At 45.7% G+C, this 27,099-nt stretch overlaps 1 protein-coding gene across 6 annotated transcripts in view; it reads right to left on the reverse strand.

The window, feature by feature from the left end:
- Window positions 1–27,099, reverse strand: part of IQSEC2 (IQ motif and Sec7 domain ArfGEF 2) — a 171,472-nt gene that overhangs the window by 15,628 nt on the left and 128,745 nt on the right. For all 6 annotated transcript variants that reach the window (XM_066613970.1, XM_066613969.1, XM_066613971.1 and 3 more), the window contains 6 exons: window positions 16,035–16,326; window positions 14,669–15,067; window positions 11,480–12,360; window positions 4,505–4,666; window positions 2,565–2,687; window positions 1,220–1,386 (listed from right to left, as the gene is read on the reverse strand). In XM_066613970.1, coding sequence (XP_066470067.1) covers window positions 1,220–1,386; window positions 2,565–2,687; window positions 4,505–4,666; window positions 11,480–12,360; window positions 14,669–15,067; window positions 16,035–16,326 — 2,024 coding nt within the window. The remainder of the gene's footprint in view (window positions 1–1,219; window positions 1,387–2,564; window positions 2,688–4,504; window positions 4,667–11,479; window positions 12,361–14,668; window positions 15,068–16,034; window positions 16,327–27,099) is intronic.

Below are 27,099 nucleotides of genomic sequence, written 5' to 3' on the forward strand. Positions count from 1 at the left end.
AGATTCACCTCAACCAAAAATCAATGATTCCTTTCGATAGGAGAAATCATTCTTCTCTATCTATACTGAGAAGACAGACAAGAGTCTGCAGCAGAGCCGAGTGATTTTGGGATGTGGAGATATAATTTCTCATGGGGTAGGCATACCATTTCTTTTGTTGCTCTAGTCAAGCAGATCTGGAGGGTTTCTGAAATAGGACTGAATGCAGGATGAGTGTATTCCTCACAAGCAGCAATCCCTCTTACATGACCTTCAACTGTCATAAAAAAACTGTCATTATCTGTCTTCAGTGTCCCCAGAACATCAGGCATTTTTTATATGTTTAAGAAGACGTCCTGGTGAATTTACAGGTAACTAAGTTTACCTGTAAAACCCATATGGGTTCTAGGTTGTAAGGTAATGAATTTTTATCTACCCACACAGTGGCAGGTCTGGGGGGGGCAGGGGAGGCAAAAGCCCCAGGCACCATGTCCACTGCTGCCACCTGCACCCACTACCCTGCTTGCCCATTGGAGCCATTCCACGGGCAGGCAAACTCTTGTGGGGCGCTCAGCAGTGCAGGAAAAGCCTTCTGAGGCTCCTAGCATGCTCTTAAGGAGTACTTCCGGTTTTGTCAGAAAACCTGAAGAACCCTTGAAAAGTGTATTAGAAGCCTCAGAAGGCTTTTCATGTGCTGCAGAGCATCGCACAAGGCTCCATTGTGCTGGGATAAGTATCCCTTGGGGGGGGGACACGTTGCAGTCCTGCACCTGGGGTGCCATGGGGGGCAGGTCCATTACTGTACCCACATGACTTTAGCAATCAGATCAACATTGGCTCAGATCACCATATGGTTTGTGAGGCTGGCTGGCCACCCTTCTCAAGCATGCCGTCTTTACAGATTATGGGGGCAACAGTCAAGACATAGGATTTTTTTATATGCTTACTCTCGAAACCCTCTTTTTGAGATGCAGAATCTTGTTTTGCTTCAAGATTTAATGTGAAGATTTTCACGACAGAAGCTGACTAATCTGAGGACTATCAGATTTCTAAGGCTGCAGATTTCTAAGGCTGATGCCAAAGAAACAGAGTAAACATGCATGTTTTCTTTTATATTAAAGTGCCTGCAATGCTCCCTCTTATTTTTTAACATAATGTTCTTCCCTTCCTGAAAGATTGTTTGCTTGCACAATCCTTTGAGTTTCAGAATTGTTTTTAAAAAGGAGAATCTTTTGCTCACCTCGCAAGTTCTTAATGAAGTCATCTAGTTTCATCTTCCTTTCTGCCTTGACACTGGGGCTGTACATGTCGGTGTTAAGAAGAATAATGGCAAAAGCCAGGATGAAGATGGTATCTGGGTTTCGGAACTGGCGCACCAAGGGAGCATTGCATACGCAGTAACGTTGGCTGGAACAAGCATGATTGTTTAAAATAAAACAATAAAAGAAATAAAAACAAATAAAGAAAAGTCAATGCAAAGTCAATAGTCAATGCAAAGGGTCAGAGGAAGGAAGGCACATTCCAGAGGTATTCCCTCCTCTGAAGTCTCACTACAATATAAAACTGAGAACAATCTAGTACAGTGGTTCCCAAGCTGTGGGTTGGGATCCACCAGTGGGTTGTGAACTGATTTTGGGTGGGTCACAAAACTGACAAGCTGATTGCTGACAAGGTAAATGTATTGAGCCCAATAGAAAGTGAAACTGAGTTGCCTCAGTTTGCATCAAAAGTCATATGAAAGGGAATGTCAGGCCACCATAACAGTCCCAATCTGATGAGCTTGACAAATGCTCCAGAAGGTGTTGTGTGTGTGTGTGTGTGTGTGTGTGTGTAATTGTTAAAAGGATAAAAACAGAAGCTTGAGTGGCTGGTAAAATGAAACTTTTTTTTTAGTCTCATAAAGCTAGGTGGGTCTCAATAGTGTGTTTTGAAAAGTGTGTCCCAGTGAGTTTGGGAACCATTGATCTAGTACAGGGGTGTCCAAAGTGCCCCAAATCTACACATTCCCCACTTAATCTTGATTCATGGCAAAGCTATTTATGAAGTTGGCAGAGAAAGAATAACATTTAGGCCTAGCTCTTGCAAAGCAATCCTGCTGGATCAGCTTAACACGTTTTGAACGTGTTAAGAGCAAGAGCTGGTACAGGTGTGCCCCGGTATCCATGGGGTTTCTGTTCTAGAACCACCCCCACCCCCCGCAGTTACCTGAAACTGTGGATAGCGGGTACGACCCACCCCTTCAGTGCTCCTCTCTCCTCTAGTGGCTCTTTGGAGCCCTGCAGAGGCAGCGCACTTCCATCCGCAGGCCTTGCAATGGCCGTTAGAGTGAAAAGAGCCACTTCTGGTTTTCCAGAAGTGATGTTTCTATGCCTTTAAAAGGAATTATGAGGACCAGAATTATCAGGTAACCCAGAATCACACTAGTCATTATGCACTGCAGCACCACACCACACGCTCTTATTGCAGTGATTAATCAAAAGAATTCTAGGGAAGAATGACATGCTCTCTATTGCCTATAGTGTTTCTCTGGACAAATCCCCCTGCAATGCCCATCAGGAAACCTTGGAAAGGTGCCTCCAACATACCTGAATGCCTCAATGAGGCGTTCCACCTTCTGTGCCTCGCCTTGCACCCGGATGTGAGATTGGAACTTTCGCAAAGCTTCATCTAGGTCCATGTTGGAGAAGTCCATCTCATCTACCACACAGCTGCAAGGCAGTAGAAAGGTCAATGAGAAAACTGGTAGCAAGTTGGGGGGGGGGGAATATTAGCCTGACATATTTAACCACATCCCATCCTGATTTCAAAACTAAGCGTAAGTCTGACTTCCTGTGCACATGAACGAGGATACATTTTTCTATCTTTGTCCCACAGTTATGGAAGTGCATACTTAGTGTAACCCTATAGGTCCCCTATATATGTACTGATTCCAATCTGAAGATCTATAAGGAAAAATGTACATAGCCCAAAACAGTTGGCTCTTGCTGGTATAGTGCTATAGCACCTGGACAAATGCACCACAAATTATGTGAAAGTGCCAATGCAAGCCATCTGTAACTCAGGGAACCATGTAGAAAGAACATGATGAATAATTTCACCTTATTGATCTCAAAGGAGAAGGCACTATAAACTACTGGTCCTGGAAAATATGATCTAAGCCAGGGGTGCTCAATAGGTGGATCGCGATCTACCGGTAGATCACGAGGCAAAATGAGTAGATCGCAGAGTGCCGACCCCCCCTTCAGGTGCCTCTGGGAGGAAACGCCAGGAGTAAGGCCCATTGTACTCAATGGGGCTTACTCCCAGGTAAGTGTGGCTAGGATTGCAGCCTCACAGCCTAATCCTAGGCATGTCTACTCAGGAGTAAGTCCTGTTATACTCAGTGGGGCTCAAGGTACACCAACATACATTGTACACATAAATGTTATATGTTATGATGGCGCGAACATTGTAAAAAAAACTCTGGTAGATCTCTGGGCCTTGCTGGGTTTCAAAGTAGCTCTCGAGCCAAAAAAGTGTGAGCACCCCTGATCTAAGCCTTTCTGGAAATCCTCCAGAGAAAGGTTTCACAATCTTCCAAGGAACTTGTGCCACCAGCCATTACAATCAGAAATGGTTCCCAAATGGCCCCCAGTTCAGTATTATTATTATCACTGTATTACAGAGGTGGGCAGGGCTGAGCTTGAAAGAACAGTAGCTTACCTAAAACTGGCCAGTGAACTCATAGATAAGATTTTAAACCAGGAATTTCTCATCTAATAGCTCACATTTCTAACCACTATGCTTACCAACATAAGCCCTCTCTTCGCATTTTTAAAAGAAATACACAAGTCCAACCTTGTTATATACAGATTTTTTATGCACGGTTTTGAGTCAACACGAATGGACACTGCAAATGAGAAAGAACGTGCTGATCCCTGGAGAAGGGAAAAAATCCATCCCTCCACAGTTTCAAAAACTGCTTTTCTTACTAGAGAGACAGTCATGAAAGCAATTACAGGTATAACCTAATATCCATGGATTTGTCACCTGTGGAAAAATCCATGGATTTGGCCATCTTAACACAATGAGAAGGGCCCTTTAAATTAAAGGAAAACAGGCCTTTAGCAATAGCCTTGTTAATGTGAGAGAGGGTAGCCAGCTGACAATCCATCAATCATTCTCTCTCCAGTCACTTAGAACCCTCCCTTCCCCCTGAGCACTTGAAAGAAAGATAATCACTTTGCTGTGGGTGAAGGGAGGGGTCCCTGGAAAGTGAAGACTTTCTAAGAGACTGATTGATGAATTCTCTGTCTAATGACTGTTTTACATCACAAAGGTCAGTAAGGTTGTTTTTAAATCACCCAGCCAAAGAACTTTTTTTAAAAAAAATGGATTTGCTTTAATGTGATTTTTGCCATCCACGTGAGTTCTGGGAACGGAAACCTGCGAATAATGAGACACAACCTGTAAAATACCCTGAGCATTGGGGGGTAGGGTGGGCTATAAAATCACAATCATAGTGGAAAATGTGCAATCTCCTTACTCAAGTACATCCCGGTTGAATTGCTTTTGTCGGTTGCCAAGAAATTCTCCAATCATCTGCCGGCTAAGTCCCTTTCGCTCCAGAATAAAGCGTGCCACGCCAACTGGTGTGTCTGATAGGAAGCCTCTCTCAATCAAATACTGGATCCCTTTCTCTGGTTTCCTGTCAGTGGGATGAGAAGGAGTTAATGCGCACTTGAAACAATTTTTAACTGAAACCCACTTCCCTCTATCATCTGCCATAATTGGGCAGGAGCACTAGTCAGGGAATTGACCTCAGCTTGAAAAAGTTTAGTGATGCTGCTGTACTAGAATTTTTGAACCCTTACATTCCAAAACCAATCCTTTACTGGACAAGACAGACCCCACCAAATCCAATCCTTTACTGCCCAGCTTATGATGTGGTTTCAATATTCACTTATTTGGTATAAAAGCCAGAGAAGATGGAAGGGTCTTCCATAGCAGGGCAGTCCAACTTTTTGTACCTCAGGGGCCGCATACCAACTTCAAGATGGAACCCAGGGGCTGCACAATGAATTACATTTCCTATCATAAAGTGTTTGCAATATATTTATTTAATTTAATATACACAATTAATATATAAAAATTAATCATTAAGTGAGGGAGAAAACCAAAAGCACTTCTCGTTCGAAATAGGAAACTCAGGGTTCACTATCACAAAACTAAAGTTAGCATCAATATCTTGTGCCAATAAATATGAAAATGAAAGCGTTACAGGCCTCTGCAGCCTGGGATCTCTTGCAGGGATCAGGGGCAGCTGCTTAATTCTTAGCTGGCTGTAGTAATAACTGAATGACCATTGCACAAGTCAAGTTCTAATTACCAAACTGGAAAACAACTCTAAATCAAATCTAGCCCTTCTGACTGACAAAACTGGAAATGGAAGGTTCACTATCAGAAAGGTGAAGTGAGCACCAATACTGTATCTTGTGCTGATGATAGGTCAAGCTAAAAGCTTAAGAGTGGATGAAAAAGAACAGTTTTTGGGCCTGTGATTTCTGTAGAGATCACAGGCAGTTCCTTCTCCAACCACAGTCCAAGCAAGATGAAGCTCCTCTGACTTCGCAGTGCCTTTTTTGTAACCTCCAGTCAATGCCCACCCTATTGGTTTTCAAAGGAGGACAGGGTGCTGTCCATTATAAGTGGGATGATGGCCTGCACTAAAGTCCAAACAAAGTTAATACAAGAGGTGATAAAACAGGTAACGTCTCCAACTAAAGACTTCACTCCCTCCCCCAAAATAGGGAGGTGAGGGATTTGTGGAAATCTCCCTCTTATGTCTCCCTCTTCACCTGCCCCCTTTAAATCAAATGAAATTTTTTAAAAAGAGGTCTGGAGTCAGGGGAGTGGGATGGCATGGGGAGGGCAGCTCAACAGACTCTGAGATCAGTTTCCTCCATTTCTTTGGGAGATTGTAGCACTTTGTGTTGCCTGGAGAAGGAAGGGGAGGCTTTCTCCTCCTCCTCCATCTGCACAGGGTGGGAACTGGAGGTAGAGGTTGGGATTGGAGCCCACAAGGCAGGGATGTGTGTGAGCTTCCTGCACCCTTCAAATTGGAAGCTGCCTCCCTCCCTCCACGCCATCATGCAAGGTGCTTCTCATTTGCTAGAAGGAAGCAGATCCAGCCCCCCTCAACCCCTTACTACACTGCTTCCCCCTGCAGTCTCTTTAAAAAATAAGGGTCTGTGTGTGATGAAGTCCCAAAGCTGTGATGGACAAACTAAATGTGGCATCATAGAGGTTTTTGTGTTTCTTTAGGGAGGGGGCATTAACCCTTTCTCCCTTAATTGGGGATGTCACCTGGGGGCTGCATGCAGCAGCATTCTGCTATCTGAGGTGGGTGGGTGGGGGAGGCAATACTGCAAAGATCAATAAATCTTCGGTGATCCGGATCATGTCTCCTGGGGCAGCAGTGGCACCTTCACTGAGATGTCAAATATTAACCTGGAGGGGCAGGTCTGACTCTTCCTGGGCGCACTAAACCGGGTTTGCTGGCTGTGGGAGCCCAGTACCCTTTGGCTGCTGTGCCATGGGCGTGCCCTGTAAGCAAGCTGCCCCTCCAAGCACTGGTACAACCAGTTGCAATGCTAGCAGCCACCAAAGGTGCCTCCAAGGTGCTGCTGCTGCTCTGGCCACTGCCACTATCATCTGTAAGAGGCTAAGGTTGGGGAAAGGAACTCTCACAAGGCTAGCGGGTTTCCTGAGAACTCCCTTTCCCAGCCTTGCTGTGCTGGCCTCAAGCAGCCAAGGGCAAAGGATGCAGTGTTCCCCCCTGCCTGCTTGAGGTGGGAGGGACTGGGGAAGCAAGCTCTCATGAGAACAGTCATCTGCGAGAGCTCACTTGCTGAGCCTTGCCTTGCTAATCTCAAGCAGTCAATGGCGAAGGCTGCAGCCTTCACTCTCGTCTGCTTGACACCAGTGCAGCAAGGCTGGGAGAAGATCGCTGGGGAGCCAGGGGGGGGCCATCAGACCTCCAGGGGCTTCCAAGATGGGCCTGGTGGGCTGCATGTGGCCCATGAGCCGCGTGTTACAGCATCTCTTGACCTCATATCAGACTTTGAATTTCTCTTTTAGTCATGCAAACAAATTCAAGGCTGAAGAGCCGGCTATTATACATGATGGGGTAAACATGCCCCCAAATGAGACTGACTCAAGGAATTTAACTGTCCTGAGAAACAGCACCACATAACCTGTGTGCCCTAGCATCCTTTAATCATGGAATCATAGAGCTGAAAAGGGCCTAATAGGTCATCTAGTCCAATCCCCTGCCTTATGCAGGAAATCCTCTTAGAGCATCTCCAACAGATGCTGGTCAAGCCTCTGCTTGAATATCTCCAGTGAAGGAGAATCCACCACTTCAGCAATCTGTTCCACTGCTGAACTGCCCTTACCATCAGGAATTTTTTCCTGATGTCTGCAAAGGACCACAGGGAGTGACTCCCAGATTCCATCCTTCTTCATCAAAAGCCCAAAACACTGCTGGCATGGTCAGGCAAGCCTTGTCTCCACACATGGAATACAGAATGATTCTCCCTTAATTCAACAGCCCATGAACATGAATCAAGCAAATCACAGACTGAAAATGGTCTCTTCCACTAACATGTTGCTGGGTGAGACGGGGTGGATATTCGTATGAAAATTAAATTGTAGGCTTCTGCTAGCACCATAGGCAATTGAGCATGCAGGAACTAAAGTGCAGGTTCTAGCAGGATTGGGACCAGAGCATAATGGAGCAAATCCACAGCAGGATAACAACAGAGGTAGTTGCAAGCCAAAGTCTAAAGAATGTCCCAACAGGAGCCAAACTGAGGAGTATTAACAAGTGGATACAGAAAGGTGATAGTAGGAAGAAGGCAGGCAGGCAGAAACTCCTTGGGCAAGTCTAGGGAGCCACACAAGCAAGACCTAGACCAAGCAAAATCTAGGTATTGTACAGACAGCCAAGTAGGTCAATCTCCAAGTCCAAAGTGGTTTTAATAGATTTCTGCATTAAGGCCCAGCCACACCTCTGGCGAGAGCGACCTCTCTTTTGGAGGCTTTAACAGGCAGCACCAAACAAAATGCGGCTCAAACACATTGAGGAAGACCTAAGGAACCAGCATCTGACTATTGACCAAGCAAGAAATATCGCTAAGAAATATTACCAGCAAAGAGTGGAAGCATGTCATTTATGGATTCCAGTGGTACTTACAGCAGCATAGTGGCTGAGAGCCCAATCCTATTCCATTTTCCAGTGCCAGTGTAGCTGTGCCAATGGGGCATGCACTGCATTCTGTGGTGGGGAGGCAGTCACAGAGGCCTCCTCAAGGTATGGCAACATTTGTTTCCTAACCTAGGGGCTGCATTGTGGCTACACCAGTGCTGGAAAGTTGGATAGGATTGGGCCCTGAGAGGACAACCTGCTCTCCAAGCGCCAGCTAAGGACTGAAAAAGCAAAGAAGGCCTAGCCTACATATGCAGCAAAACTGTAGAATGGAATGCAGGTGGGGGATGCTATTTTTGTTGGGGCATGGATGCAATGCTGTCTCAGGACCCTGGGGGGCAGCCTACTTGTCCAGACAGCCAAGCCACTTTACCTACCCTCTATGATCCTTGCAGGAGATATGTTCCTTAACACTATTTCCTTCCTGCCCTTTCTCACACACTCTCTCCAAACCATTGAAGCGGGAGGATGTGTGCTCTGTCTCCACAATGGCAGACCTCACACATATCCACACAAAAAGAACAGCTCTAGAGTTTTTTGCTCCACAAACAGTAGGGACCTCTGACCACTCAGAAGGTATGTAATCTTGGAAACTGTGAGCAAAGTATTTCTTTTGAAACTTTATCAGCCTTTGCTACTATGTATGTTAATTGATAGTAACAATGTAGCCAGGCAGTGAATTTTATTATAGAAAAAAGTCCTTCTGTTGATTACTCTCCCATCTCTCCAACTGCCTGAAAATGAAGGGGAAAAAATTCTAGCCCAATCCTTTGCCTACTCTGCACGTTTTCAGCTTGCAGGGAGGTATTTGCTTTTATTTCTGTGAAAACTAGAGGAGCATTAAAAATGTGATTCCCTCCACCTGCAGTCATAAGCAGCATGGTTCATCCTACTACCTCATTCTGCCATATGTCTAGTTCAAGGTCTCCCTGTTGAAGTTTTGCCAGCGGCCACAAGGTGTCAGCGACAACTTTTTCATTTTAATATTTTCAAAATACTGCACGTGCATTGGATGCTGGAGAGGGTCAGAAGAGGTTGTGAAGAAAAAGAACACAACAGTTAACACTGCATCTAGGCCTCAAAAGAAAAAGAAGTTTCTCTTGCCAGCATTCTATGACGTAAAACGAAAGGGATGAAAACAGTAGTAATTCTAAGAGCAACTCCACAGATAAAGGAGGCATGAGGTGATCTTGAATGGGAGTGGTTCCAAAACTTGGAAGACCCATATATGTGACAGAGCTGTCCTGGATTGACAGAGCAATGGCACTACCATTTGCTCAGCCCAGGTAGTGGATTTTGGTTAGCATTCAAAGGCAATAGAAAATGAAGCAGGCATACTTGACCAGTGAGGCATAATCCACTGGTCTTTTTGGTAGCTCATGCTCATATATCAAGGAAGTTCAGGCAAGAGAACTTTCCAGTGGATTCAACCCACAAAAGTCAGTAAGAGAGAATGTGCATGTTTTGTGTGACTGCATGTGCATGCAAGAGTGGGTGGAGGGGAAACCATTTGGATGTTTTGCTTAGGACACCAAAATGCCTTGGGCGAGACCAGTTCTGGAAAAGTTCACTACCAGGCAAGGAATCTGTGATGGGGTAAATAAGCAAGGATCATCTCCTGGTAAGGCAGGCACTGAGCTCTCCTGACCTGGCACTTTGCCCTAAGGACTCAACATGAGTCATGACTCTAGCTGGTTGATATGATGCTATGGTTGCCTCCCAGCCCCCAAAAGCCTGCCTGCTGCATCCTGCCAGCAAAACAGATGCTGTCTTGCTTAGCAGCAATTAAATCACCAAGAGCAACAGGAAGCCAAAGGGGATGGAGCCCTTCCTCCATCCCCTTCCTTGGCCCAGATGACTTGCATTGTGCTGGTAGGAAGTGGTCAGGCTGGATAGCTGGAAGAGGAGCATGTGGCAGTTAGGACCAAGAAGAACACTTTTTGTACTAGCCATGCTCCTGTGCCTTTAAGAGCAATCTGATATGCAGAATGCTAAGCTAACAGAGCTTTTCTCACCACTGATCCCCATGCCAAGAACAAAAAACTTCACCTGCTTACATTTCTGCACATCAACTGCTGTTAAAGTCACAGAAGCATGGCCAATAAAAAAGATGACAAGCCTAGACAGAAACAGGAGAAGCAAAGCAAAAGACAAAATCCTCCTGAGATGTGTCAGTAATTTGGGGAGGTTGTGAGTAAGCTCACATAGTTGTGAGTAAGCTCACAACTATGCCGAGGGAAAAGAGATATTAGAACACTGGAAATCCTACTAAAATGTAGCACTTTGGTGCCTGACCTCCAAACTCCTCCCTTTAAGGGAATGTTTTGCCTCCACCTTCCCACCCATATTCAAGAGCACATAATCCTCTCCTGGCCCTGTGGAAGGTGAGCAGGCTCTTTCCTCCTTCCAACAATTGTTTGTATCAAAAATCCCTGGTTTGGCTGTTGGCTGAGCCTGGAAGAAGGAGGGGGAGAATGACAATGTACAGAATCAAACCATCCTCGGGGGGAGGAGCAGTCTCTCCATGGTTGTATATTGTGTTTGCCCAGCATCAGCAACATGGCTAGCAAACTGCCTCGTTTCTTTTAAATTACCCAAGAAAGGTTCAGAATATTCAGTTAGTGCCCCACAGAAAATGTTGTGTTGTGCAACACCCTCCTTGCCCCCCACGCAGAGGCACAGAATATCCACAGTCCTGAATATTCCCCAAACTATGAGACCAGGCAAAAGAACTGGATTGTTGTTTGGAGACTGCAGCAGAAGCAGTGTTTGGGAGCAGAGACAGTGGCATCTGTATCTGGAGTGAATGCCCTATTTGCTCAATGTGTGGACCAACTCAAGAGAAGGCAGTTCTTCCATGAAGAAGCTATGACAAAAATGGAACACCCTAAAATCTTTGGAGAGGACATCTATGGGCAGCATTTATATACAGTCATAGGCCCAACCTGCTCAGTCAAGAGATGGCTCAAACTCTCCTGGGTCCTGGCTTCCCTTTATCTTACAGCTTCAGTTGGGTTTCTTATGCTGGTGTGGTCAGGCAACTTCTACTCAAACATCAAGAATAGGTTTGGTGTTTGTAGGGCCACTAAATACTAAGCATCCTTACAGATGCCTTTTTTGCACACCAGATACCGTTCATCCCAAACAAGTCTATTTTCTCCCAAAACCAGGAACTCCCCTCCAAAATCACTATCCTTCTGCAACAGAAGCTTCCATAAGCCCCTCCCCTCAGGCTGCTCATGCGTGTCATACTTGTTGAAGAGATTGAGGCCGATGCGGTACTGGCGACGCTGCACAATGTCGTTGTTGAAGGCTGGAGAGTCCCAGCTGTGCCGCGTCTCCCGCTGGTAGGTCTGTTTGCAGGGTCCACCAGGGGCCGAGGTGGCGGTTGGGGCAGGTGGGGGAGGGTCGCGCAGGCTGTCACGGGAGGAGGAACCTGAGCTGCAGTTGATGGTTTCGTTGGAGTTAGTAGTGCTGTTGAGGCTATCGTTGTCACCATCAGAGTTGTCAGGAGGAGGGGGAGGAGGAAGACGGCCAGGGGCCGGAGGGGGTGGCATAGGCAGTGGTGGAGGCGGTTGGTTTTGTTCAGGGTGATAATGCCGATGGGGATGTGGGGAACGGGTGGGTCCGGCGGGATGCTTTAGAGTGCCGTGGGGGCTGCAGCCATCTTGCTCATACATTAAGCCTCGATTGAGAGAGCCCCGGTCAGAGCGATCACTGAGATCTACTGAGCTGTCACTGGGAGGCTCAATGGTGAGCAGGGGGAGGTGGGCGCCACGCAGGCGGAAGTCCCGGCATTCCATACAAGGCGTACTGCGTCGGCTGCCACCCCCGTTCTCCCGACTGTCCTCCCGCTGGGGCCCACCCCAGTACTCTGGCCGCGGGGGTGGTGGGATTGGCACTCCTCCACTGGGCTCAGGTGGCTCAGTACTGGGTGGGCGCTCCAGTGAGAGAGGAGACGTGGGAGCGCCTTCATCCAGGTATAGTGTTACGTCACTAAAAGAAGTGGCTGCGCTGTCCCCCTGCTGCTCCTTGGATTCACTCTTCTCCAGAGAGGGCCCTCCTGGCCCGCCCTCCTGCCCCAGAGGATGGCAATTTAAAGCTTCATCTATTGATTCTGCCAAAGACTTCACCTGTTGGGAAGCATAAAAGGAAGTCAGCCAGGATGGATCTATGCAAAGCCATGTGTGTAATGTGTTAAAAAAAGAAAAAAATAATATGGAACTAAAATGCTGCATCCAAGTAAATCCAAATTCTGCGGAAACGAAGCAACACTGCATTTCTATCTGAGAAATCAAACAAGCTTTGGATGGTCTTTGAAAGAGACATATGAAGGATTGAATTGAAAAAAATATGCAGAATTGCGGAAAAAAATTGTGAATTGGTAAAATCACTATCAAAATCAAATAAAGCCAACAAAAGAAACAAAAACATATTTTAAATTGCAGTCTGCTGCTTTTGAGATCTCCATAGCTATAGGCTGTAATAGCTCCTGTTTCAGAACACTGAACACATAAATGGGGGGGCGGCGCGCAACCAAAGAATTTTGCAAACAAAAATACACATCCAGAAATTGACCTTCATATGCTTCTTATTTTACAACATTTTTGTTTGCTTATTGTAAAACAGGAACCGGCCTATGGCAAGGAAGGATTCTATTAGGGTGAGGAAGAGGGACAATTTATGAACTGGATGATAAGGACTCTCTTGAGGATGCTGGTATGCGGACACCTCAACACTGGAAATCCTGCTTCATGTCCCCTCCAGTTCTGTTTCCCTCTCAGCCCTCTTCTCAGCCCTCATCACCTCTAGCCCCCCTCCTTTACCAAACTCTTCCAATGCAACCTGAAAAGCTATAAACCTGTTTCTTAAAGTAAAGCACTGGTTCTCAAACTTTTAGCACCGGGACCCACTTTTTAGAATGAGAATCTGTCAGGACCCACCAGAAGTGATGTCAGGACCGGAAGTGACATCATCAAGCAGGAAAATTTTCAGGAATCCTAGGCTGCAATCCTACCCCCACTTCCCCAGGAGTAAGTTCCATTTACTATCATTGTTAAAAGCATATACATAGTAGCTTGTTAAAAGTACAGGTCTGTAGCATTTCCCCAAAAGGAGTCACATACCATGGTAGCATCAAGTCTAATATATTAAAAATAAAATATTGAAGTGGGGACCCACCTGAAATTGGCTTGCAACCCACCTGAAATTGGCTTGCAACCCAGCTGGTGGGTCCCGACCCACAGTTTGAAAAACACTGCTTTAAGATGCTCAAAACATTGCTTTCTGCATCCAGGACTGGTATCTGCACTTGCCCTGGTGCAGTCATGAGCTGTGGAATGTGCAGCCTGGGGTGTACTTAGAACTGAAGGGTAGGTACCTTAAATAAATATGATATAGCAGAAACCTAAACAGAAAACTGTATTAAACCTATTTAGTTTAAGATCATTTTAAAATTTCAATACAACAAAATTTTAAATTTTGAAAGAATTAAAATGAAGGTGAACTAGCTTGACAAACATTTCCAGTGCTCCTGCACTGTACTACTGAACAACAGTACTATTCAGCATTGGTATGGAGCTGTAGGGTATGTCACAAATAATCTTTTTGCAACAACCCTGTAAAGAGCAGGATGTGGATGGGGAGAGAGTACACTGATGGCTCAGAGAGTGGCTTGCCTAAGCTCTTCCAGGGAGTTCCTAGCAGCAATCATAATTGAAAGAGGGACTTTCCAATTCATAGCTCAGTTTCTTGCTTACTACGCTGCATCAACGTATTGCCAACAACAGTAATCATCATCTGTAAAGCCCCTAAAAGAAAATTAGAAGTTGTACAGCGACAAAAATCTTGGTTTAATTCTATATTGGTTATAACTTCTTTGTTATGTGGCCTGGGATTTTTCAGTTGTTTTAATGAGAGAAAGACAGGATACAAGTCTTAATCAAGCAAACGTAAAAAACAAACAAGGACTGTTAACAGACTTACAATGCAGAAGTATCCTGGAAGTCAGGATTCCTCCTTGAGCAAACAGTTAGTGTACCCCCTGCATACCTTTCCTAATTTTGTTATAATAAAAAGGTTAAGAGATTTTTCTTTTTTAAAATGAAACTTCAAAGATGGACCAGACACCATTCCATGGGGGACTCAGCATCACTCGCTGTAGAAATTAAGCAGTGGAATGAGTGAGAGGAAAATTGGCTGGGAGTTAGGCTATGATGTGAAGTCACAATGGTGGTATCAAAAACAGATGGAGATTGGGAAAAGCCAAAGGGGAACCTTGAGGGAGCAAATGGAGACCATGACAACCGTGGGGATGACTAAAAGGAACAATCAAATGGGTTGTGAAAAGGTCCAAACAGAGCAGAGGAAAAAAAGTGAGCAGACTGCTTTCAAGTGACCAAGAGAGGAAGGCATGGATCAGAGCCATTTAGCATAGCCTACCTGCTTGGAGAAGGAGTCCTCTAGCTCAGTGATGTCATTGCAGAAGCCTCCAGAAGAGGAATGGAGGGAGCCACCATCCAAGCCAGCCCGACAGGAGCCACCATAGGGAAGGCCACGATCCAATAGGTGAGGACGAGTACCAACCATAGTCCCCTCATCCAGCGATGCAGGCTTGCCTTCAAAATAAGGGGCATTCTGGGCTTTGTCATACTCTTCAAAGGAATACTGCATCCGCATGTTGGAGAGGATAATGCGTCGGGACATGCGACTCTCGGATGCTGAACTACGCAGACGCTCAAACTTCTTGTTCATGCGGTACTGGCGGAAGGCTGTCTGGATGGTGCGAGCTGCCCGCCGGCTCAGGAAATAGCCCCCATACTTCCGCTCCAGCATCTCCACCTGCGATAGGCAGCAGAAGGTCAGTACGGGGTGGTGGCAAAATTTCAGGCCAGAAAGTAAGGAAAACAATGTGGTTAAGGGACAACATTGATGTGGCATCAAAAGGTAGGTGGCTTGGGAGAGACCCTATTAATAAAGATGCCAACAGAGATGACTGCATCATTTGATTGTTCTTGGGCACTGTATGTCCCCAAATAGTCAAGAGCACAGGTGAATAAAGGAGCACACAGAGTTCCACCTCTCTTGGCATCCACCCAGTTTTTTCTTCTCCTCCTGCCACACATTCACCCAGTTGCAGAGGACTGAGGTGGGGCAAAATTTCTCACTTCATGCTGGGCTCTTAGGTAGGTCCAAGCCACAGAAGTATCTTAAGAACTGCCTCCTCCTCTGCAAGGAGCTACACTACTGAAGCCCTTCTCCATATTCCTCCACTTCCAGAGGTGTGGTGAATACCCAAAAAGAGAGAGGAGGACTTTTCTGTTGTGGTGCCCAGACTGTGAACAGCCTTCCGAGGGAGGTGTCCTTAGCATCTTGACACTGCCCCTTGAAATCAGTGTTTTAGTCTGCTATGTACTGTGCTTTCTGTGGTGGCCTGTACATTTTTACTTTTGTTACCAGCTGCCTTGAATGGATCAAATGCAGAAAGTCAAGATATAAATTAATAAACTAAATGAAGTCTCTGCTGTGCTGTTCCAACCTTCTGACAAACCCAATGCACAGTTTGACTCCACTCCCTTTGCCTGCAGAATCTTACTATGGGATGGGCTGCTGAGAAGACTGGAACTATGAGAGAGTTGAGTTGAGTTGGCACAGTGGGACCTCAGCAAGCCTCTGGGCATCCATATTTGCTCAATCCTACAAGCATCACAGAGGCAAGTGACACACATTAGATGAGATAAGGCTCTTGGTTTTATATATAGGGTTTCCTGACCTTATATATACACCTGCTTAAGAGATCTATTAGTACCTTTTTGTCCTGAAGGTCAGTTGAGAGTTCATAGCTGTCTGACAACGCCTTAGAACGCTTGCTCTCCTCCTCTTCTTGCTTCCTCAGCGCCACACTGGCGGGCTGTAGCCGAGCCCGCTGAGCCCACGGGAGTCCTGGTGATGGAGTGTGACAGACAGAGGATGACGATGACGATGGTGCCAAATCGTAATGCTCAACCGTGGTCACCTCAGGGGCACAGCGATATGGAGGCTGAGTGCCCAGGCTGTCCACTATAGTACCCGCCTCACTTCCCGGTGGGTCTCCTTCCACACTGGAGAAAAGAAAAAGAAAGGTTGAAAACAAATGCTGAAGAACAAAGGCTGAAAAGCTACACTGGATCTCAATTGTTGTCCTTTTGTCTCATGCTAAAGACTGACCAATTTCAGCTACTAAGAGCCAAAACAAACCTGATCAGATCTCCAAATAATCAAAAACCTACATATTTTTAACATAGTTGAGAGGGATACAAATTGGATCAGGACAGCAGTGCTGGAGAAGGAAAGGCTTCCTGCTGAGGGAAGTACAGGAGGCCCCCTTCACATCAGGCCTTTAATAGAATACAAGCATCCCTCTGTATCCGCGGCGAATGTTCCTGCTGCTAGCATGGATAATAGCAAACCCTACTCAAATTCACCGTGTTGGGTTCATGACTCTGTAAAGGGAAGATTTTTCATCCTTCTGCTTTAGAATGCTTTGGAAAAGGAAGCCGACAGTGAGAACCTAGACTTGTAGCTGCTAGAGGAACACTAGGGGAGGCGACAGTGATAACACTAACAGGAAGGGGAAGAGGAAGCGGAGGAAGCGGACAGACAGCGAGAACACTAGACTCCACTTCCTGTTAGCGCTCTCACTGTTGCCTTCTCTAGCATTCCTCTAGTAGTTATGAGTCTAGGTTCTTGCTGTTTGCTTACATTTCCAAGGCTAAAGGAAGAAAAAGCTTTATGCAAAGCATTTGCAAACAAAGAGGCGAGTCATGAGCATGATGGGGCTTGAAAACCATGGATAAGTGAAACTGCAGATATGGGACCACAGAATGGTGGGGGCTTACTATATACTCATATAATCTTACATTTTCCTTATTAAAGTTTTTTTTTTAAACTAAAATTTCTACTAAGAATTTTTCCTTACTATGGGAAAAAAAATATGAGCCTCTCTACTGCGCCTGTACCCTTTGTGCAGCAGCAAGCCCATGCCTTGGATCAAAAGAGCCAATCATGGATCTCCTCTGTCAGATCTATTTTGACCCAGAGAAGCAGTGGAATTTCCTGCTGTTCCCTCAAAGGTCTTGAAAATGACAATTGGATCTCATCCAGCCCTCTGATTGGTTGGGAATCCTAAATATAATCTTTCCTATCAGTTCCCAGGCTGTTCATTCTTCCATAAACCTGTTGCAGAACACAGTTTACTTCAGCCCATGCCCACATAAGAATACAAGAAGAGCCCTACTGAATCAAGCCCAGGGACCATCTAGTCTAGCTTCCTGTATCTCTCAGCGGCCCTCCAGATGCCTCACAAAGCCCACATCTTTCATCTTACTGCCACTCCCCTGCATCTGGCACTCTATTTATACTTGCACCTCCCCAGGGAAGACACCAGACTGCACTTGGGTTTAACTCGGGCCACTTTATTAAACACAAATGACCAATTTTTAAAGCATGAAACCTGAAATTTTTAAAGCATGAAACCAATTTTTAAACCTACTGAAACCTACTATGAGGGCCGGGTAGGAAATTTTTTCTGTCATCCAAATTGGCTGTGGATGGCAGTTTTTTTTTTTGCCTATCCCAGACTGGTGAGGGAGCGAAGTTATGTTCAGTAGTTTCATGCATTAAAAATTGGTCACTGTGTTTAATAAAGTAGCACAAGTTAAATCCAATTGCAATCTGGTGTCTTCGCTGGGGTGTGGGTGTGTGTGACGTAAATAGAATGCTAGATGCAGGGAGGAGGCAGCAAGATGCAAGTATCTTGTGGTTTTGTGGCCACTGTGAGATACAGGAAGTTGGACTAGATTGGCCCTGGGCCTGATCCAGCATGGCTCTTCTTATGTAACACACCTTCCCTCCCTGGAAAGTCTGGGGTAGGCAAAAAAAACTGCCATCCATGGCCAGTTTGGATGACAGAAAAAAATTCCTACACAGCCCTCAGGATGGGTGACCAGGTAATCTCAGACTAAACCTACCCATCATGGTTTGTAACCTGTGATGGAGTTTTCCTCCAGAAATCTGTCCAATCCCCTTTTAATGGCATCTAGGTTAGACACCATCACCACATCCTGCAGTAAGGATGTCCCACTTGGTTCTGCTCCACCTTCCTACCTTTGATTCTTATTCTTGCTCTCCGAATACTAATTCAATTAATTGTCACACCCCAGAAACTCCTGCCAGAGTAAATCTCACCAACCCAGCCTGGCTACTGGCAAACTTCTTGGTATGTAACTATCCAGGATGGCCAAACATCCATGAAGGAGAAATTGTGTTGGGCGTCAAGGGCGCTATCCAAGAGGTGCCCATGAGATTCCTACAACCACATTCCAGTTTATACCACAAGCACAAGAGCTGTGTAAACAGGATGACAATTGCACTATGAAAGGAAACACCTGGATAAATGGAGGGTTCTTTCTCTCATAGAATAAGACTTGCGAAAACCCCATTTGAAAAAAAAGGGGGGTTTATGGTCTGCCTCCCTATGTAAACCACATTGAGTCTATGAAAAGGTGGTATATAAATACTGTAATAAATGAAATAAATAAAATCACAATAGCCCCATGGTTGAGAGAATAATTGTACATTCCCAGCAAAAGTATATTACAGTTTGACCATGGGGGAAATGTGATATTTTTGAAAGACGACTGTGTCTTTGAGCAAAAACATCTGGATTCCACAAAATGAACGAGCAATAGTTGCATGTTTCCATAGTACAGGTTGGCTATGTGGAAATGCATGGACACAAGAATTTTATGGGGATGAATGAGATACAGAAAAATTGTTACCCATGCTAAGATACATGCATCAAGAAGCCTGAAAAATCTAAATCAGGAATAACCAACTGGTGACCTGTGGGCTCCTACTTGACCCATAAGACTATCTTAACTCTCAGACACAATGAATAGCAGGGACTCAGACCATGCTGGCCCAACCACTGTTTGTGCACAGAGCCAACCTTTGCACAGAGGCCTACCTGTGTAGTGCTTGATGTGCACAGGCCTAGTTTTTATGACTGGGACCCTCTAATAGTGCTGTGGCCAGAAAGTGCAAATCTGAACAATGTGTGCTGAGCTCTGCATGTGAAGGCCCTTAAACAAACATGAGCTCCAATGTATAAGTGGTAGGGGAGGCGGGGGGCACAGGGGGAGACGCTTGCACAGGGCTCCCCACACCTCAGGGGGCAGAAGCCAGGGCTGTCAGGATGGGTGTCACGACGCCCCAGTTTGAATAGCTCTGGGTCAGGGTGTGTTAGATTAGCCTGATCTTTTATCTGTGCATTTAGATAGGGCTCATCCCCATGAGGCAAACTGAATTTCTCTTTTTGTAAATCCCTGGAAGGGTTTTAATCCACAATGGAAAAAACAAATACATTAATTCTTCTATTGGTTCTTTAGACACCATTTCAGTGGTATTCTTTTTAAATTATTTTGATGTTTTGTAGCTTGTTTTTGTGACTCTGCTGGATTCAATGAATTTATGTCTGTAATTCCTTTTGTACAGATTTTATGTTGGCTTTTAATTGCATTAGAACGTTTTGATGGTTTTAATTGTATACTAGCCACAGAATTTAATACTGAGGGATGACTTAAAAAAAATAAAAAAGAGCTCATATACACTGAAGAGTGAACTTAAGCCTGATGGAATTCAATAGCTTCTATTTTTAACACGGCATTACCACTTTTACAGTGCTATTCTGTGCATATTTACACAGATGTAAGTGTATTCAATGGTGGAACTTAAGTGTTAAGTAAGTGTGTCTTGGACTGCAGCCTATATGAATCATTAACCTTCCCCTCTCCCAAGCCCCTGGGACTATAGCACATCCATACATCTATCTGACTTTGGTTGCAATGTTTCTTGGGTCAATTCCAAACTTGTGAACAGAGCCTGCCAGCAATGTACTGTGGCTTGGCAACCTCTGTCCTTGCAGTCCTAGGCAGGCAGTAAAAACAGGAGGTTTTCTAAGCCCAAGTGGGTCACCATACAAGGCTAGTGGGTACTGGTTGTGCAGACTTGCTCTAGAACACGCAGAAGGCAGGTGACATATTTTTAACGAAATCTAGAACACAACGATATACCTTTATCCTCTGGTTTAGACTTCATACGTAAGTCAACAAGACTTCATATGTAAGTCCTCAAAAGTCCCATATTCTATTTAATTTGAACACAAAATGCTGGAGTCCAAATTATCAAATAAAGACATTTCCTATCTTAAGTTTGGTAGTTGGAGGCCAAGAATAAACCTCAACACTTTAGTAAATCCTTGTGCTCTGCAATTGTAGTTTAAAATGTTCTCCCCTTTTGGGAATCCACATCATTTTGCCTGCTAAGGAAACCTGGAGTTCCTGCTGCAGAACCCCTGCATGTTAAAGAGGCTCCTGAGAGCCTCAAATTTCTGCAGGGTACCAACCAAGCCTGTTGGGTCTACCTCTTGCCTCACATGAACTTACAGTATACCTAATCTATTAAGCATCCTTTGCAGATCTGCTGAGAATCATATTTGCCATGGTTGCTGTAGTCGTGTCTGGTAGTATCATTACTTTATTACAGCGGTGGTTAAAGTTCTGGGAGTGATTGTCTCTTCACAACCAAGATTTTAAGGAGCTGAATCTCCCTCAACTAAGACATCATCATACTTCCAATTTGGTATGGTAGGGACTGGGTGGTGGTGGCAGCAGCAGGGACCACAAAAATCTGAGCAGAACTTGGTTACGCATACTGTATTACACCAGTAGCACCATTTAAAAGTGCTTGTAATGTCCAACCTAGAGCTGGTTCAAGTCATTTTGGTGCCTAAGTCAGGCAACTCAAAACACCATCCCCTTTCCATTATCACAGGGCACTCTATGAAGTTTTCCTGCAGAAACCCCAGAGAAACACACAGAACTGCATAACAGCACAACTCTGCTGCTGTTTGCAAGCATTTCAACAGAGCTTGTGCAGAAGAATACCACAGTGGATCAGACATACCCCCATCGGTTGGTTGGTTGGCAACCTTCAGTCTCGAAAGACTATGGTATAAGCCTACAGCACCTGGTATTCCCAGGCGGTCTCCCATCCAAGTACTAACCAGGCCTGACCCTGCTTAGCTTCCAAGATCAGAAGATAGTGTTCATCCATCAGACGTGTGTCTATTCCTGTCTGTTGTCCTAAATGATATCCAAAATCTACTATCCAAAGCTGCTGTCACTTCTGCAAAACCACCCCAGTCCCTCCTCTGCGTGTATGAACTTTGCCAGAGGATAAAGGTATAGCCTCTTCTTCACCAAGCACTCATAAGAAGTTGTCATTTTGCAGCAAAGGGAAGGAACAGAAGGTGTGTTTTTCTGAGTCTCAAACACACCAAAACCCTGCAAGCCATGCAGAATACTCAGCCCAGGCTCACATTATGGCCCACCTAGACGAATGTTCTTCAGGTATTTGTGTCTTGCCAGGTGCTTGAAAACAACCCAATCCCTCTAGTGCTCAAATTACAAAGAGACCAGACCTGGAATCCACAATTTTTTAAAGGCTGTGAACAAAATCCAGCACAACTCAGCACCTAGCAACAATTCCTGCACTGCTGGCAATGTGTTAGGGCCAGTACTGTATACGTTGGATTTAGACAGGGGGCACTTGGGATCACATTCTGGCTCTGCCATAAATTCTCTGGATGTCCTTATACCAGTCACTAACTTGAAGCCTAACCCACCTTATAGGGCAGTTGTGAGAATAACATGGGGGGGGGGGGGAAGAGAGAAATCGTTACACAATTTTGGCCTGCATTAGTAGAACCGTAGCTTCCAAGTCACAAGAAGTGGTAGTTCCACTCTATGGTGCATCCATCAGACCTAACCTGGAGTACTGTGTCCAATTTGGGAAAGTTCACTTTAAGGAAGATGCAGTCAAACTGGAGTGGATTCAGAGAAGAGCAACAAGGATGATCAGAGGGCTGGAGAACAAGCCCTACAAGGAAAGGTTAAGGGGACTTGGTATGTTCAGCCTGGAGTTGTGGGGGGGGGGGGTGACACTCCTTAAATACCTGAAAGGCTGTCATATGGAAGGAGGAGCAAATTTGTTCTCAACTGCCTCTGACAGTAGAACTAGATGTAATAGGTACGAACTGTAGGAGAGGAGAATCTAGTTGGACATCAAGAAGAAATTATTGATGGTAAGGGCAGTTCGGCAGTGGAACAGATTGCCGAGGAAGGTGGTAGATTCTCCCTAACTGGAGATCGTCATGCAGAGGCTTGAAAGGCACCTGCTGGAGATGCTCTAGACCAGTGGTTCTCACACATTTAGCACCAGGACCCACTTTTTAGAATGAGAATCTGTCAGGACCCACCAGAAGTGATGTCATGACCGGAAGTGACATCATCAAGCAGGAAAATTTTTAGGAATCTTAGGCTGCAATCCTACCCACACTTACCCAGGAGTAAGTCCCATTTACTAACATTGTTAAAAGAATATATGTAGTAGCTTGTTAAAAGTACAGGTCTGTAAATGCAGTCACATACCATGGTAGCATCAAGTCTAATATATTAAAAATAAAATATTGAAATGAATGAGGGCCCACCTGAAATTGGCTCGTGACCCACCTAGTTGGTCCCAACCCACGGTTTGAGAAACACTGCCTAGAGAGTCTAGACGTAGCCATAACTAGGTCGGAGTCTGAGGGGCACTTGCTCTGGGTACTCCACTAAGGGGGGGGTGCAAGACTAGCCCCAGGCTCTGCCCTAGTTATGGAGAAAGCTACAGCCACTTCCAGCCTCCAGAGGAGAAGCAATGGGTGGGGGAGGCACAAACCAGCTGCAGCACCAGCCCCCTCCTCTGAAGAGAGCCCGGAAGAGACTGCCTTTGCAAAGGCACTCACCTCCAGGCTCCCCTCAGAGGTGGAGTTGCTGGCCACACACACATGGCTGCTCCTGCTCTGGGGCAAGCCTTTGAGTAACTGTCTTTGCACCACAAGCAACGTGAAGGTAGTCGCTTCTGGGCTTTACCCAGAGGAGCAGAAGTACATGCAGCCAGATCCTTCTTCTCCGAGGAGAGTCAGGAAATTATGTCATGAAACATCGCTGCCCCAGGCATCAAGGAAGGACGTTATGCCTCTGCTTCTAAGACAGGGCAGTCCAACTTTTAACTGCTGAAGGGACCGCATGTCATGGTGTCATGCAGACACCCGAGTATGCAAACTCTAAAATAACTGGCAGTGATGTGATCTGGCCACTGCCACTTCTGGATTCTGAGCTGCCAGGCTCAGGAGGCGAGGATGGCAGTGTGGCTTTTCAATCTCCCTGCCACACCATTCCGTCTTCTCCCTCTCCAAAGGAGAAGCCGGAACAGCACAGCTGGAAGACTAAAAAGTCAGTGAAGCAGGAGGAGGCCGTGGGTAGTAACTAAGGCGGGACTTTTCAAGGGCAGCCCAAAAGGGCATAGCAGGCTGTGTGTGACCCACGGGCTTTGAGTTGGACCACCCTGCTCTAAGAGGATTTCCTAATACAGGCAGGGGGTTGAACTAGATGACCTTGTCAGTCACTACCATGATAGCAAATGGAGACTGGTGTCCCTTAATAATCATCTTTCTCAATGTTCTCATATATACCATATTTTTCGCTCCATAAGACGCACCTGACCATAAGATGCACCTCGTTTTTAGAGGAGGAAAACAAGGAAAAAAATATTCTGAACCAAACAGTGTAATAAATATTTAATAAACTATAACAGAATAACATTTGAACCATGTAAAGTGAACAGCAGTCAACAGCGGCATTAAGAACCATTATCACTGTCATTAACAAATGGAGAGACTTAAAGGTTTGAGTACTCTAGTTTTCTGGAAACCCCAAGAACTCATCATTGCTAGAGTCAGAATTTATGAAGCTCACAAAAGCAGGTGCACACAAATAGGGGATCACATTATCTTTCTGCTACAATGATGTTCTGCTAAATTCCAATCCACTGGGCCTCGTGCCCACTTAAAGCTGATCAGTCCCCCTTGTGCAACTCACCAGTGCAGCAAGCAAAAGTGAGTCCAGTTCCAGTCCACAGATGCCAAGTAAATCAGTCCCATCAATCAGAGTTACCAAATCAGAGTCCAGAGCCAATAAGCCAAATTACAGTCCAAGGTCAGGTTCCAGGTAGGTCAGTCAAATCCATTAGGGTATCCAAGTCCAGTCACAATCCACAGTCAGATTCCAAATTCAATAAACCCAGTCAGTCCCCTCTCCTACCTCCAACCTGCACTCCTTCAAAACCCACAAACCCTTTCTGCCTCTGGTACTCCTTATATCCCTGAGGGCCCTATTGCCTTCCAGTGGCTGCAACTGTGCAGCACACTCTGCTGGATGCCCAGGCCTTACCCTTAAAGGGGCCACTGCTGACACCACATCTACCTCCTCGCCAGTTCTTCTGTGATTCCAATACAAATGAACAAGTGAAAAGTCCAACCACAACTTGAATTCTCAAGACACAACAAACCTCTGGATTTATGGTGAGAACTGAGCCTTACCTGGGGCTTGTGCAATAAGCAAACACTGGCATTCTGACCAAGGAGACAGTTTTTTCTTTGTGATGGGGGGGGGGCTTACATTCAGATGCTGGATGAGGTGAGTGAAAGTGCCCCTCCCCTGCTGTGTGAGTGGGGGGGGCAGAGCATCTGTGTGTGTAAGTGAAGGGGGCAGCCTGTGTGTGTGAGAGAGGGGGAAAGTGTTTGTGTTGCAGAGAAGCTGTGATGCTCCAGGCTTGGGGGGAGGGAAGAGTCTGTGATGCTCTAGGCTTGGGGGGCGGAAGAGAAAAGCTGTGATGCTCCAGGCTTGGGGGGAGAGAGGATGTGATGCTCCAGGCTTGGGGGGAGAGAGGATGTGATGCTCTAGGCTTGGGGGCGGAGAGAGGCTTTCCTGGGAGTAAGCCCCCCTGACTCTAATGGGACTTACTTCAGAGTAGGCATGCACAGGATTGGGCAGCGAGACTGCCACCCCACCCATGCTTTCCTGGGAGTGAGCCCCAGTGACGCTGAGACTTACTTCTGAGTAGACACACGGGCTTGCTCAGCAAGACTGCCACCCCACCCACACTTTCCTGGGAAGCGGAGCCGAGCAGAGCGGGCAGGGGGCGGGGCCAGGGGAAGAGTGTTTTGTTGTTGTTGTTTTTTTTTGCAGTATTCACTCCATAAGACGCACGCACTTTTCCCCCCACTTTTTTGGGGGAAAAAAGTGCATCTTATGGAGCGAAAAATACGGTACTTCATTCAAAAGACCAAATATGTGCTGTATGCCAATTGCTGCAGGACAGGGTGGGATGGAATGGGAAGCTCCCATTTTTTGATTGCCAGGCAACCTGGGGACCCTCCTCTGCAAAGAGACTGGCATCTACTGCCAACACCTAAAGCAGGATTCTTGGATTTAGAGTAACTAAAATGATGAGACACTTGGCCGTCTCCTTAAAAGCATACGAAGTAGCTTCTGCAGCTATGCAAGGGAACATAATCTGTTTTGAAGTTTAACATCATTACTCCTCAGAGATTCCAGAGTATGAACCAAAACTCTTAAGTCTTGACCCTGGAACCCGGCCTAGCAAACCACCTAAAGGATTGTGCCCTCAGGCCTTCAAGCCCAGAAAGGAACAGGGTATGTGTCCATGCATGTCTAATGTCAACCCATATGATTTGCAGACAGTATAAAGCTTCTAGGTTGTGATCCCAGTTTGGAGAACACACACTCTAGGTGTGCGATGCCAGAAACTTCACCTTAGGCTTCTAGGTGGTTGCAACGGAGTGGTAAGCCTGGGTTTAACTGTTACAGATTATTCCTTCCTCTTACAATTAAAGGCAGTGCAAGGTAAGTTTTTATGCAGCTATCATGAGGCTCTCAGCAGGCTGAACCCACCAACCGGTCCAATTCGGACAACCAAACTGGATAATAAGAGACACAATCTATTTTTAACATGTCACCACAAAGCTATTAGAAGTAGCATGACAAGTTTCAGGACCTGTTAACACAGTACACTATTAACTGTACACAAACAATGCCCATAATTAACATGTACATGCAAGTATAAATATATCCCTATTTACATTTACATAGAGTGGAGTCAAACCAGGGTGGAGGTGAATTTTGTGGTCATTTTTGTGCCTCTCAGAAAATACCACCCTGAATTTTACATGATTTTTCAGAAGGTACCTGAAAGGGCACAAGAGTTTTTTTGGGGAAGAGGCCCCTGGTTTGCCACATGGTGCTGCAACAATGGAACTGCCACAGTACATATGGCAAAGTGGAGCATCAGCCACATATGCAACCTCTCTCATTATGCTGAGTCTCATATGCCTGAACAAGCATTCCAAAGCATGTCCAAACATGGGGAGGACGGACACGACAAACTTCTTCCAGTGTGCCCAAGGCAATGAATCAAAGCTCTCTGTGCCCCACAATACAAGACCAGTTTCATTGCCTGCCTTTGCAACACAGCTGAGGGAGATGGGAGCATCGCCCAATTGCCTTGTGAATTGTGTACTGTGCTGCAAGAGTGGTTTCATTTCCCACCTTCACATCAAAGTATGGCAAGGCAAGGCATGTGTACCTGAAGCAACTGGGCAAACCTTCTTACCTTGTCATGCTGTGATGATGGGCAACAAAGCCACAGTCATTGTGTATCATGGGCAATAAGGAGCCTTGCTAGGTTGCCTGGTCAACACCAATACGCAGTCCCTCCCATCTTGAGTGAGGGCACCATTGCTTCATTTGCCCTCAATAATGATACTACATAGCTAAATGTGATTCGCTATAGTACACAGTGATGTCATTTTTCTGACTAAGTAATCCTTGATCACTTGGATCATGAAACAAAGGAGAAGAAAAGAAAAGTAG

This window comes from Tiliqua scincoides, chromosome 2, assembly GCF_035046505.1.
Source record: "Tiliqua scincoides isolate rTilSci1 chromosome 2, rTilSci1.hap2, whole genome shotgun sequence".
Lineage (NCBI taxonomy): Eukaryota > Metazoa > Chordata > Lepidosauria > Squamata > Scincidae > Tiliqua > Tiliqua scincoides.